The sequence below is a fragment of the Sitophilus oryzae genome, unplaced genomic scaffold (assembly GCF_002938485.1).
Source record: "Sitophilus oryzae breed Bouriz unplaced genomic scaffold, Soryzae_2.0 scaffold_610_pilon_pilon, whole genome shotgun sequence".
Taxonomy (NCBI): domain Eukaryota; kingdom Metazoa; phylum Arthropoda; class Insecta; order Coleoptera; family Curculionidae; genus Sitophilus; species Sitophilus oryzae.
The window spans coordinates 196,756-211,105 of NW_022147208.1; the positions used below are offsets into that span (position 1 = coordinate 196,756).

At 32.9% G+C, this 14,350-nt stretch overlaps 1 protein-coding gene across 3 annotated transcripts in view; it reads right to left on the bottom strand.

Annotated features, from left to right (window-relative positions):
• Window positions 1-14,350, bottom strand: part of LOC115887705 (calpain-A-like) — a 113,439-nt gene that overhangs the window by 38,621 nt on the left and 60,468 nt on the right. For all 3 annotated transcript variants that reach the window (XM_030907177.1, XM_030907178.1, XM_030907179.1), the window contains 6 exons: window positions 13,541-13,794; window positions 11,913-12,085; window positions 5,501-5,718; window positions 3,916-3,958; window positions 563-619; window positions 8-146 (listed from right to left, as the gene is read on the bottom strand). In XM_030907177.1, coding sequence (XP_030763037.1) covers window positions 8-146; window positions 563-619; window positions 3,916-3,958; window positions 5,501-5,718; window positions 11,913-12,085; window positions 13,541-13,794 — 884 coding nt within the window. The remainder of the gene's footprint in view (window positions 1-7; window positions 147-562; window positions 620-3,915; window positions 3,959-5,500; window positions 5,719-11,912; window positions 12,086-13,540; window positions 13,795-14,350) is intronic.

The window sequence follows — 14,350 nt, forward strand, 5'->3', positions numbered from 1 at the left end:
GACTTACTTTTTCCTAGAGTAGCATCCAAAATGACTTTAAGCTCTTCCCAATCGAGCTCGCCATCTTCACCGGCCATACGAACAAACGCTGAAAATACTCTTTGAGTTTCTTTTTGTTGCTCAACCGAAGGTGCGCCGTGTATCACCTAGATGTCGTGGTAATCAGTACTTTGTTGTGACTTTTTCAGTGATATAGGGATAAGGAGAATGAGCTTCAACGAGTGCGCATCCAAAATTTTTCTTACATCATGGTGAAAGCTATGCTAGCGCTTAGGTCCGCAGGAGAGATCAATAAGTAATAATAACAGGTGCATGTATATAATATTTGGTGCATAATAAAGATTCACCGGTTCTCCATAAACGTCTAACGTACCATAGCCGTGTATCACCCTGTATCCTATAGTACTGTTTACTTTCTAAACCTCCCCCTATAAAACTAAGCTCGAACATGGCGGCTACCATGATTAGAATTACAGCGCACGTTCGTGCTCTTCTACCTACCTCTACATCTGTAGAATTTTTGGAAAACAAAAACAAAAAATGAAGATAATGATATTTATACCGGTTGGTCTTTATGGGTCTTTTTGCCTGTATCGTCAGCGGAAGGATACTTTCTTGACTGGAGGGAAATATGAAAAAGGGATCATGAATAACTTTGATTCGTGAAAACAGGTTACAGGATGGGGACTAGCTTACATATTGAGTAGAATAAATTAATTACTTTTGTAACTCTCCGTGTTCTTTAATTATAACGAGTGTATGACTTTTTACATGTTGTGCGAAAATTTGAAAACTTAGGATGCATTCCGTTGCTTACCTTGGTTATGGTTTTATGTTCCGTTTCTATCGGTTTCTTGAAAGTTTTCTTATTACGGAACCCGGTTCCTGAAAAATTCGGTTATAACTAACCAAACTAACCAGCGTGACAAGCCTGGTTTTTCTGGTTTTGTTTGTTGTTGCAAATATTGGAAGTTCGAGTGAAATTCTCATTTAATTTCTAAAATTTGTTAAAATATTTTGTATTTACATCCAAAAGCAATGGAGGTAGGCAGTAAAGGTAAATAAATTTCTTTAACTTAATAGAATAACTTTTTAGGACCATTTAAACTTATCAGGCAGCCATTGTTTCTTAAAGTCAGGAACATTTAAAGAAAACATGAAAAAGAAGACAACAAGTAATCGTGAATGTTTTGTAAGATATAAAAATATAAATATTGATTAGATTTGTTTATTTATTATTGATCTGTTTTAATATTGGACCTGCAAACCTTCACTTGAGCTGTCTAACGAGTTTAACAGTTTATTAAGTACTTTTCAATATTAAACTCCATTGAAAAAAAGAAACAAAGGTAAAAACAGAGAATAGGTACATTAAAAATGCATAAAAGAAAAATTTTATAATAGAGGTATTGAAATTTAGAAAACGTCAACATTTGACGTTTCCAGTATTTTACCAAACCGTTCCGTATCAAGCCGATGTTTTTCAGGAACCGCTCTTTAACGTAGTTTACCGGTCTTGTTGGCCTGGTTCTGCAACAGAATACAGCCTTAATGATCGCCACGTACTTTTTTCAGCTACGTAGGTCAAAACTTCTTTTTCGTTCCGTGTCCGTAATTCCAGTATAACAACCTGAATAGTACTTTATTTTCTTCCATATTACTGTATATGAGGCGTCAAGTTGTAAAACCCGCCTTTTCCATTTAAAAAAAATGCCTAATGACATATATTATTAATAGTGGACCCTGAAATCTACATAAACATAGTCCCAAGCTGCACCAAAAGTCACCTATTATATATTAGTATCACCTATATTAAGTCCCACATTTTTTCGTAGGCTTTTTACACAAGTACCGTATGATCGAAAAAAAATGGCGTCCAGTTGGCTTGGAAATGACGATCGATGACATTTCCCATATAATTTTACATATAAAATGACAGCGATCTTCATTTCATAGCCATCGCTGACGCCGTTTTTATTCGATCATACGGTATAATATTACTACTAACGTCTTATCCATTTCAAATCCTTAAACGTTGCAAATAAAATAAAAAGATTTAAAAGTAATACGTTATATGTAATTATATATCGAGAAACTATGGTTACACTCGTTGAATTTGACACTTTTAGTCAGTTTAATAATATATTGTCGTACTTCTATGCTTAGACGTAAAAGTGCTTTACTTTTATGCCTAAGCGGTAAAATGACGTTTTTATATTGTCAATCACGTCGCAAATATTCATACTTTTGTGACGTTTGAAAACAAACTTTTTACATTTATCCGTTACTGACGTCAAAAATCACTTAAGACCAGAAGATGTAAAAAGTATTTTATATTGAATGGCAAAAAATTGATTGAATGGTCATAATTAAAGACAGAAAGTTACAAAAGTATTTCAATAATTTTACTCATATGTAGGCTAGCCCATAGCCTACATATAGTCAATAAGTCCTCTACAAAATAATAAAATCTATACAGTGAACAAGAAATAAAAACACCCGGTATGGATCTTCCTGAGAACAATATCCACCTGTATACCGGGTGCGTCTCAAAAGTGGCTCATCCCTATAACTTTTTTTTATTTTTTTTCAGATAAAAAAACGAGATTTGGTATGTTAGTATATGACATAAATTAGGATTGATCGACATATTCAATTGTCTTCGTTTCACCGGAAATGACTACAACTTTTGATTATTAAATGGCACCCTCGGTATTTTTTTACTTTATTCGATAGAAAATGACACTCTAAATAGAGTGTGTCATAGGTCAACTTTTGACATTTTCGCATATGGTTTATTTGAAATTGTAACCTGCGGTTTATAACGACAATTTAACTTGAAATACCAACTGTGTGGTAATAAATTATATTATAAATACGCTAATAAGCCACTCTCGTTCCATTTGAAAAAATTGAGATATCATTAAAAATACGATTTGGGCATCTTTTGTCCAGCCAGGACAAGACACTAAAAACATTAGACGATCCAATCTATTTTTCCAAGGCTCTTTGATTAAATATTTGTGTTTTTAACACAGCCATTATAATAGAACAGAATACCATTTTCTATCAAATAAAGTAAAAAAATACCGAGGGTGCCATTTAAAAATCAAAAGTGTTAGTAATTTCCGGCGAAACAGGAAATGACCGAAAACAATTGAATACGTCAATCAATCCTAATTTATGTCATATACTAACATACCAAATCTCGTTTTTTTTATCTGAAAAAATAAAAAAGTTATAGGGGGTGAGCCACTTTTGAGACGCACCCGGTATATCTCTAAAAGTATCATACGATTTCTTAGTAGATGATTAAAGTCCTCACTAAGCTTATAGAAGTACAATACAATCGGGACAGAAAAAACAACGGCGTCAAAGACGACTGGAAAGTGGCAATCGATGACAGTTTTGTCGAGGTCAAGCCCTAGACGTAATTTACTTGGCCTGTACTCTTCTATATATTTTAATGGCGCTTGCTGCCAATTGGTCTTAAGTAGGTTGTAATTTATTTTTATACTAAATAAAAATGATTTTAAATGATTTATTGATTGAAATTCGAGAATAAAATAATTTTTGAAAATAGATTTGTGTCTGGAAACCTTTTCTATCCTTTTTTAATCTTTCTACAATTAGTGTTAATTTTTGATGTTTTAAGTCAATTTTGGTAAATGATGTCTAGAGATTGTCATCGCCAAAATTATTATCGATTATCATTCCCTGCCTGAACTTTTTTTATCAAACGATATTTATTCTAAACACAATAAATGTAACATTATTTCAAGAGACTAATAATTTAAACTCATCTTCAAACAATACAACAATTTCTTTTATTTTTAAAGAACTTATTGACTTACCCTTGTAAAAAGAATAGAAAAAATGATAAAAGTAAAAAAATAATGAAAATTTTTCACTTACTCTGGGATCCACTTTACCATAACCAATTTTTTTGTCATGTTCCCTAAAAAATGAAAAGGAATATCAATGACAAAGAGAAAACTGTGCATAATGAAAAACGAAACGAGGAAATTAGTAAAGATTTTTCCGGGTTAAAATAATACATATCGATATTCATATATTTAAATTTATTTTCATTAGTTTTTGATAATAAATACTATGCTTATTTTAAATTAGAGTTATTAAAGTAAATATATAAAAAAACAAAAAAATCTGTACAAAAATTATTCAAGAGGCTATAGTGAAGAAAATATTATTGTGAAATTAAAGCAGTAATATCAGAAACTAAACTTATAGGAAAGCAAATAGTTTTATTATATAAAAAAGAAAAAAAAATATCATGCAAAGACTAATTACAATTTTAACTGTTGGGTGGTAATTTCAAAACCTTAACAAAAAAAAATAATGCCATTCACTGTTGAAAGGTACCATAAAATATTTAAAGATTAAAAATAAAAACAAAACACAACAAATTACAAAACACTGATTCAAATATACTAGGTGCCGTAGTAAAAAACATGTTGCACACTTTTTTTAAGTATGTTCAGTATAAAACAATCAAAAAATAAAAAAAATATAATGTTCCCACAATTAATATATTAGTTCTTATCTATTCATCAGTTTCATTATATTTAAAAGACTTGATTTTGTCTGACTTGAATTGTTAAGCATGTCGTGCAACACGTTTGCTAGTAGGTGACCCGCTTTATAATAGGCAACAACAACGAATAATATACAAATATATTGATTTTCAACAAGACGAGGAACAAAATTGATAAGCGTTAAAAAAATTCGTTAGGACTTATATTTTTAAGTACGCAGATATGGTAACCACCACCAAATTCCTTATAAAACGTTTTTTTTTTTGGGGGGACTTAACATTCAAAATAAAGCTATATAGTCATGCTGAAATTCTGCTCTTAATAAGACTTCAAAAGATTCTATTAAAAGTCTTTAAAATTTAACATTAGATTGTCTCAAAACTTTAAAACTGGATAGTTGGACAACAATACTGTTTATATTTTTTTCGAAATATTCCAGAACGCTTTAATAAAAGTATTATTTAAATAATTTCGAGAAAAAATTGATTATAGGATCTCCTTTATCCCTTCTCTGTTCGGGCTGAGGTTGAGAAGGATAACTGGGATATCCGGGATACTGCGAATACCCTGGCTGAGGATACCCACCAGGCTGAGGATATCCTGGCTGGGGATATCCTCCTGGCTGAGGATATCCTCCTGCCTGAGGATATCCTGCAGGTTGCGGATATCCTGAAGGTTGCGGATACCCTGAAGGTTGTGAATATCCTGAAGGTTGAGGATACGGATATCCTCCACCGGGTTGAGGATATCCGGGGTAACTAGGCTGAGGATACCCAGGACTACTGGGTTCTCCTCCGGTGTAAGGTGCGGAAGGTGTGTACCCGCTGTCAGGCGGAGGAGGTGGATGATACTCGGGAGGAGTGTCTTCCTCCTCATCGTCGTTATCATCGACCTCCCCTGAGTATGCGCGTGAGGGAGAAGGATCAGAAGCGTAACCGTCGTACGTCATGATGTTCTGTTTCTCGGAGAACACTCGCAGGAGGAATTCGCCTTCTTCGTTGGGGTCGAAGGTGGACGGGACGATGCAGTAGGTGCCAGGGGGCAGCTTGAAGCGGCACGAGACCTCGCGAAGGTTCACGAAGGACGGCGAACGGGCCACGGAAGCGTTGTACTTGAAGAACTGCAAATCTAGAGGTTTGGGCAAACTATCTGGATCTCGAAGCTAAAGGGAAAAAACGGACTTTATTAGACGTACTTTTTCCATGATAATTTTATGTTTAATCTTGTTTTCATAATTGAAGACATGAGTTGATAAAGGTGTCAAGTTGCATTTTTTTAAAAATCAGTTTTATTCGGTATTTCAACATCCCTTTGACAGATCTATCCTCCAATAGACTGTAAAAATATAAATACCATAAAGAATATCCTAGATGATAAAGGTGTCATGTCATGTACATCATCAATAATTTTTAGATGTGTTTTGTCGATTTACTCGAAACTAAAAAATCGACATGACACCTTTATCCACTCATGTCTTCAATAATTAAGAAATGCTACCTTTTTTAATAGAGACCTTACTTATTTCTCACAAATAAAATGTATGGGAAAATGTAGTATTAGTTTCTGCATTGAGTGTACTGTTTTTTTTACTCAGGTACGATTTCGACAGACGATGACAGAAATAAGGCAGGTGACATCCATGCCAATAAATTTATTTCACTCTTTGAATAAGAAGATGAGAAGGAAGGAGTATGAAGGCAGGCGGCCACTGGGAGCGTAACTAAACTAAGCTAAAAATATAAAAACAAATGGTAACTAAACGAAAATAAGTTTCATCGGCCACTGGGAACGATTTTCGCTCAGTAGTCAGCTAAGTTAGCTGCATTTTCGTATTGTATCCCTGCTATCATAGAACTAATCGCTGCGAAAAATTCGCTGGAACCTGTCACGAACTAAAACGAGCGAAACTAAACTACGATTTGAATCTTCGTTCATATATTTTTGTTTAGTTTCGCTCAAGTGGCCGCTGATGCATTTAAAAGTATGGGAGCTGATTTTTACAAACCTTATCTTCGCTTGGCTTAGTTTAATTTCGCTCGCAGTGGCCGCCCGCCTTTATGGTATCCATGGTCGACGGAAAGAGGTCTCTAATAGCACAGATTAGGTATCCTATAATATATATAGTATATATACAGATAAAAATCTTGTCCCTAATTCGTGGTACGAAAATTGTTTTTCGATGAGCAAACGAGTAAATTTTCTTGTGCGCAAAAATAAGTTTAAACAGCATAATAACTGGGCCGGTCAGGCGCTGTGCACAATTTTAGAGGCCATAAATGGGCGTGCTTGTGCGCAAGCTAGTAACCTATAGTGCGCGACTCCGAAAATTGGAACCACGAAAAACAATGCTTTTGACGATATGTTTATAATCTGTATAATCTGTGCTAACAGGGTGGGAATCCTTGGCAGTTCTGTTTGACGATTCATTTGACACATTTGAATTGAAATTTTGTGGATTTTTCAGTCTTGCTTCTTCTTACTGAGCTTATTTTATGTTATTTATTATTTATTCTACTACTGATAGTTGTTTAGAGGTACTGAATCTAGAAGGAAATTTTTGTAGCAGAACTTAAATTGGCATCTACTTGTGTATTTTCTTGAACCTTCTATTGAATATAAATATATTTTTCGTATTTTTGGGATTTTGGTTGTAGGTATTGTTGGTTTAATTTGAAATTATATACTGCCTTAATATAATATATTATTAGTATACTATAATATTAGTTCACGAAATCGATGCTGATTCTGATGATGCCTAACTACCATGGTACAAAGAATACAAGGTATGATATTGCGCAGTTTGGTCGCTACGTCACAGGTGATAACAGGCGCTATTGGTCAGCACGCTCCGCGCGCCAGTTCAAATCGTCAAGATATTGTAATAACACTGTTTTTTTTTTGTTTATATACCGTCATTGAATTATCGCTAAGCAAGTTACTGTGGAGCAGTGGGTAAAGAGTCAGGCTAGGAAGCGAGAGACCGGAGTTCGAATCTCGGCCGGGACATAACTTTTTTATTTAATTTTTTAAATACTGTTGTATTCTATAGTTTATTTTTGTAGTATAAAAAAAGAACTATTTATGCTGTTATTTTTTAATCTCCGGTATTAATATAAATTGATTGTTGGTACAATACCTCATTTAATATAAAATAATATTCTACTTTTTGAAATGTATCGGGCCCTAAAAATCTTGTACCTAAAAGTAATATATTTTACAGTAATATACCATATTGTAAACTATTTAATATTTCAGTCACTTAAAAAGTTAATTTGCATTGAATAATTGCCTACCATTAAAGGAAATTTGAGCTATAATCCTTGATGGGCATATTCTGGGTATGCAAATACTTCCTCTAAATTTTGGGTTGCGTTCAACCGATTTATTCTCAAAACCTGAAACATCTACATATAAAAAGAAGCACAGGTCACTAATTATAGTAAACTTCACCCTTGGAATTACTTCTATCACAATTACAATACATTCATCTGCATTAGCATTTTCTACTTTTTTCGATGGGAAACAATCAACTTCCCAACATTTTTTAAATAATGTAACAATTCCTCTTGTGGTTACTTTTCCATAGATATCCTCATCTCTGTCCTCATATGAATTCAGAGACAATGAACATGAAAATTATTTACCATAAACATCGCAAACTAAAAACCTAATAAACAATTTTATACCGAATATAGAAATAAATTTAGTATTCTTACCTATTATCGTCCAAATCCATGTTCATAGATAATTAATATTTTGGATTTTTGTCTTTTATTTTAAATATATTTTTGGAACTGCTGGTTTTAGTAACTATTAAATTAAACGAACTAAAAAGTCTTAAAAATAAACAATTCTTTACCATAACCCCATGGTACAAAGAATACAAGGTATGATATTGCGCAGGTTGGTTGCTACGTCACAGGTGATAACAGGCGCTATTGGTCAGCACGCCTCGCGCGCCAGTTCAAATCGTCAAGATATTGTTATAAACCTGTTTTTTTGTTTATATACCGTCATTGAATTATCGCTAAGCAAGTTACTGTGGAGCAGTGCATAAGGAGTCGGGCTAGGAAGCGAGAGACCGGAGTTCGAATCTCGGCCGGGACATAACTTTTTATTTATTTTTTTAAATACTGTTGTATTCTATACCTAGTTTATTTTTGTAGTATAAAAAAAAGAACTATTTATTCTGTGATTTTTAATCTCCGGTATTAATATAAATTGATTGTTGGTACAATACCTCATTTAATATAAAATAATATTCTACTTTTTGAAATGTATCGGGCCCTAATTGTACCTAAAAGTAAAATATATTTTTAGTGATATACCATATTGTAAACTATTTAATATTTCAGTCACTTAAAAAGTTAATTTGCATTGAATAATTGCCTACCATTAAAGGAAACTTGAGCTATATGGGCTTGATGGGCATCTTCCTCTAAATTTTGGGTTTCATTCAACCGATTTATTCTCAAAACCTGAAACATCTACATATAAAAAGAAGCACAGGTCACTAATTATAATAAACTTCACCCTTGGAATTAATTCTATCACATTGACAATACATTCATCTGCATTGGCATTTTCTACTGTTCGATGGGAAACAATAAACTTTCCAACATTTTTTAAATGATGTAACAATTCCTCTTGTGGTTACTTTTCCATAGATATCCTCATCTCTGTCCTCATGTGAATTCAGAGGCAATGAACATGAAAATTATTTACCATAAACATCGCAAACTAAAAACCTAATAAACAATTTTATACCGAATATAGAAATAAATTTAGTATTCTTACCTATTATCGTCCTAATCCATGTTAATAGATAATTATTATTTTTAAATATATTTTTGGAACTGCTGGTTTTAGTAATTATTAAATTAAACGAACTAAAAGTACTAAAAACCTAATAAACAATTTTATACCGAATATAGAAATAAATTTAGTATTCTTACCTATTATCGTCCAAATCCATGTTAATAGATAATTAATATTTTGGATTTTTGTCTTTTATTTTAAATATATTTTTGGAACTGCTGGTTTTAGTAACTATTAAATTAAACGAACTAAAAAGTCTTAAAAATAAACAATTCTTTACCATAACCCCAAAAAATGCAGATCTCCTGTCAACTTTCTTTATTTTTTATTTATTCCTTAATTTCCTAGTGACGTCACAGGTGGTATGCGCGAACTGAACGAAATTGGAGCCGCTATCGATCATACCTTGTTTTCTTTGTACCATGCCTAACTACAAACACACTATTGCGATTTGTCGAAAAAAAAAACTATAAAATAGATGGTTGTAAAGCGTGCGGTAGATATCGGTCAAAAATCGAGGGAAATAATGGAATAACTTTTCGATAGTAAGTGACTATATAATATACATACGTGTAGTAAACCGATCATCTATAAAATTCACTTAAAATTAACTAATTATATATTTTTTCTTGCATTTTTGCTTTTATTTACCACTTGTCAAAGATTAGATGTCAAAGAATTTAGATACGTCAATTTGACTTACCTGCTTCGGTAGCGTATCGGATGTTTGTGTTAATAAATAATTATTATAACTTATATCTATTTTTATTAGAATTATATACTTTTATCACAATTTTAATAACTACCAACATTTATTCACAACGTAAAACAAAACAACAAATTATTAAGTCTACCCCACGTCTACCCTACATCATATTTTTACATGTTTGGAATAAAATTGAAACGGCACTGATAAACCGGAATTTAAGTCGGCCATTTTTGAGTCCCGTCACGGTCGATCTCAGATTTTTGATATGCTCCTTCCTTAATCCTTTTATTCAAAGATTTCATGCTATGCGTTCCAATTGTACCAACTTATTTCTTTATAAAATAAAATAAACTACTTCGAAATTAGAATGACAGCCACATCTATCACTGTCAAGGACTTTGTTATTGGGCAAACTGTATTGTGTAATCGCAAAACATTTTCCGATGCACATCATCAATCATATTGACATTGATACTAAAGTCTCTAAACCTGACTAAATAAAATTTTGGCAAAAATGTTTAAATTTATTGTATAATTTAAGATACCGAGCTTCATTTTACTTTATAGAGCAAATGATTGTAATAGATATTTTATTTAGATTAAAGCGGCAAAAATTAGTTTAAAATGAATTTTATTATCGCTTTGTTGGTCACATTGCGCCGTTTTCAGCAAGGTTGTCGTTTATTATTTGACAATTATCCTAATGTCAGTCATTATTTTGTATAATATCGGGTTGTTGTTGAATCTTTGTGAGTAATTCTCGTTTTTTTGCCTATTTTCATAGTCTTTTTTTTAATTGTACTTTTAAGCACAAACAGTTCTTTTAAGAACTAAATTTTCGAGTTTTTGTATTGCATTTCTTGAAATTATGTGTTGAAAATATGCCGAAGCATTTAAACAGTCGAAGCTAAGAGCTTGTAGCTTCCCTGATAAACTATTTTGAACGAGAACGTGGCAATAAAGGTCCTCTATTACCCTTGACTGCAGTCAGAGAAGTAAGTTTGATTGATAAGCACATTACACCACTTTCAAAGTTATTTCTATGTTAGTTTTTATTAAATTCTGTGATTGTTAGTTTGTGCATTAATAGCACCCTCTTACTTGTTATTACACTTATGGCGTTGTAAGATGTACATCAATAAATGAATAAATAACCCATAATAACGCTTAAAATAAAAAAAATAAATAAAGAAATAAAAAAATAAAAATAATAAATCTTTTAAATCTTTGTAATGGACTAGTTTTTGCCAATATGTAATAAGTAAAATAAGCTATAAAACAAATAAATCAATTAATTACTAAAATATTAGTTATTAAATTAAAAATAAAACGTAAAAATCTTTAAAAAATGATATAATAAATATATTGTTTGTCACTTTTAAATTAAGATTCATCTCATAAATCCATCACGATCTCGCAGCGCTGTCGCCATCGCTTGTCACTCAAAGTTGATCACGTGCATCGGAAATTGTTTTGCGATTACCATACCTACTAATACTATATTATACCATACGTTTTATTTGTGAGAAAATAAATAATATCTGGCGACCCTTGCTCTAAAATATTAGTTATTAAACTAAAAATAAAGCGTAAAAATCTTTAAAAATTACATAAGAAATATATTGTTTGTCACTTTTAAATTAAGATTCGTCTCATAAATCTATCACGATCTGGCAGCGCATCGCTTGTCACTCAAAGTTGATCACGTGTATCGGAAATTGTTTTGCGATTACCATACCTACTATTACTATAGTATACCATACGATTTATTTGTGAGAAAATAAGTAATATCTGGCGACCCTAGGACCTTGCTCTAATATGTTACTTACATTGTAAATAGCAAAACCCACGGTGAGTAAATCCCCTCCGGACATTCTGATTTTTCTGCGATGTTTCTGCATCAAGGCCACTATCAACGTGCAACCTGTAGCACCGTCCTCCTCGTCTTCGTCGTCAACCTCTGTCAGCGTTATCCTGAACTGAGGGTTGTGCCAAAAGGAATCTGAAATTAATTGTTTAAACCTATAGTTAATAAATAATTTACAATTTGTTTTATATACAGGGTGGTCCGTACTGCATTCCAGAAACTTCGGCAGCATATTCTGCAGATAAAAATAAGTAAAAAAGTTCGTATAAATGTATGTCCTAAAATGCTTAAAATAACGTCAATATTTGCTGAATATTGAATTTCTGATGTCAAAAAACTCCCAGACGTCAATTTTCATTCGAATATTGACGTTACTTCAGAAATTTGGAAAAAATCGAAATAAAAATGAAATTTCTACACCCTGTATCTCCGAAACTAAACATTTTCGGACATACATTTATACGAACTTTTTTACTTATTTTTATCGGCAGAATATGCTGCCGAAGTTTCCACAATACAGTTCGAATCACTCTCTATATATTATGTTTCCTGTGAAAAAAAAGCATCGTTATTTTAATGATTTACAACTGTTGAATATATAAAATAAAAAATAACAGTTATAAGCATAACAGTGACATACCAGCGATGGTTCGTGATATAAAGTCAACCAAGCTCGTAACAGACATTAAAAAAATAACAGGTATAAAACATAGCATGCTCTCTTTGCGATGTCGGAATCGACGTGTTCCGAGTTTGACCAGACCCGTAACAGTTACTACTTCTAAAAAATAACAGATTAACATACAACATTTATTAACATTAACAGATTAAAATAACACTCATATAGTATAGTAGTACTCTTATAACAATACGCTCAGATCGAGGGTAGCGATGTTAAATAAAGTTAACCAGACTAGAGTAAGCAAATGAGTAAGTAAGCTGTTTTACTTATAACCTAAGCGCTAGCAACGTTATCGAGAGAGAATTTTAAGAAAGCTGGTTCTTTAATATATCTTTTCATATGTTTTCCTGAACAGAGTGCGCACCGTCTGGTTGCCGGTAGACGTTGCGTTCACTACTGCGCATCATATCTGTATTCAACATCATATCTGTATTCAACATGTTTTCACTACTGCGCATCACAAATTCGTCCTGTATTTCAGAAACTAAGGAGGCAAGGGCAAACATATGTGTAGCATATTTAGTTTCATAAAAAAGTAGCAAAGTAATGTGAAAATCGCATCATTGTATCTCTATTCATACACGAAAAATCCCATAAACCACACGAAAATGGGATACCCTGTACAGATGTGATGCGCAGTAGTGAACCGGGCAGTCTACCGGCAGCCAGATGGCCCGCACTTTGGCAAGGAGAGCATAGCAAAAGATTTATTAAAGAACCAACTTTCTTAAAATTTTCGTTTTCCGGACGTTGCTAGCGCCGCTTGTTCAGAGCGCTGTCGTATCAAGGGATAAAACGGACGCATGAAAATCAAGCTTTACCTGTGATTTTTTGAAAGTAGCGTTATGAAATGTCGTTAAAAACAACCCATCGCTAAGCAGAGATGCGGGTCTTGGCTATAATTTTACCTAAGAAATTTCTGCAACCTCCCGCCGTAACGCCTCTAACCCATTCGCCCTCGTACACCGATATTTCCCACTTCTTTTTCTTGCCCTCTTTCAATTCGTCCTCGGATAGAGAATCCGGGTTCAAGTTGCAAATCTCCACGCGGCTAAAATGTCTGGCAAAATCTTTGTAGGACATCCAGAATTCTCCGTCGTTGTCGAACGCCAGTCCGAGACTTGCCTTTTCAGAATCCGAGATAAATTTCCACTCTGGTGCACTGCAAAAAAAATGAAGAAACTAATAGTGATTTCAAGCGATTCATTAGTGATTTCAACAACATTTATCTAGGGTCAAATGGTGTAAAAATGAGACACGCCATATTTAGGGAAAAAATGAGACATTCAAATAAAACTACTGAAAATGTATATTCAATCAGTTTCCTTGTTAGGAACATTTAACCGTAATTGTTAACTGATCATCCCCATAATTTGGTTAATCTTTGTGTGATCAATCATGGAAAATCTGAAACTACAAAATCTATTGACTCGTTTTGAGGTTTAAAACTTTTGAGTACCAACCTTTTGTCTGGTGACATCAGTATGAAGTAGTAAGCGTTCAACCCCTGTCGTCGCGTGCACAGATAGGTTACGGTACATGTCGAAAAAGGCATGTCCGTTTAAATTAAGTCCTGTTGGTATGAGAAGCAATTTTTTTTGGAGGGGTAATAATGAGACAAATGTAGGGGTAAATATGAGACAACTTAATAGAATGCATATTTATAATTTTAGTCACAACTCAAAGATAACAAAAAGATGTCAAGAAACCAAACAAAT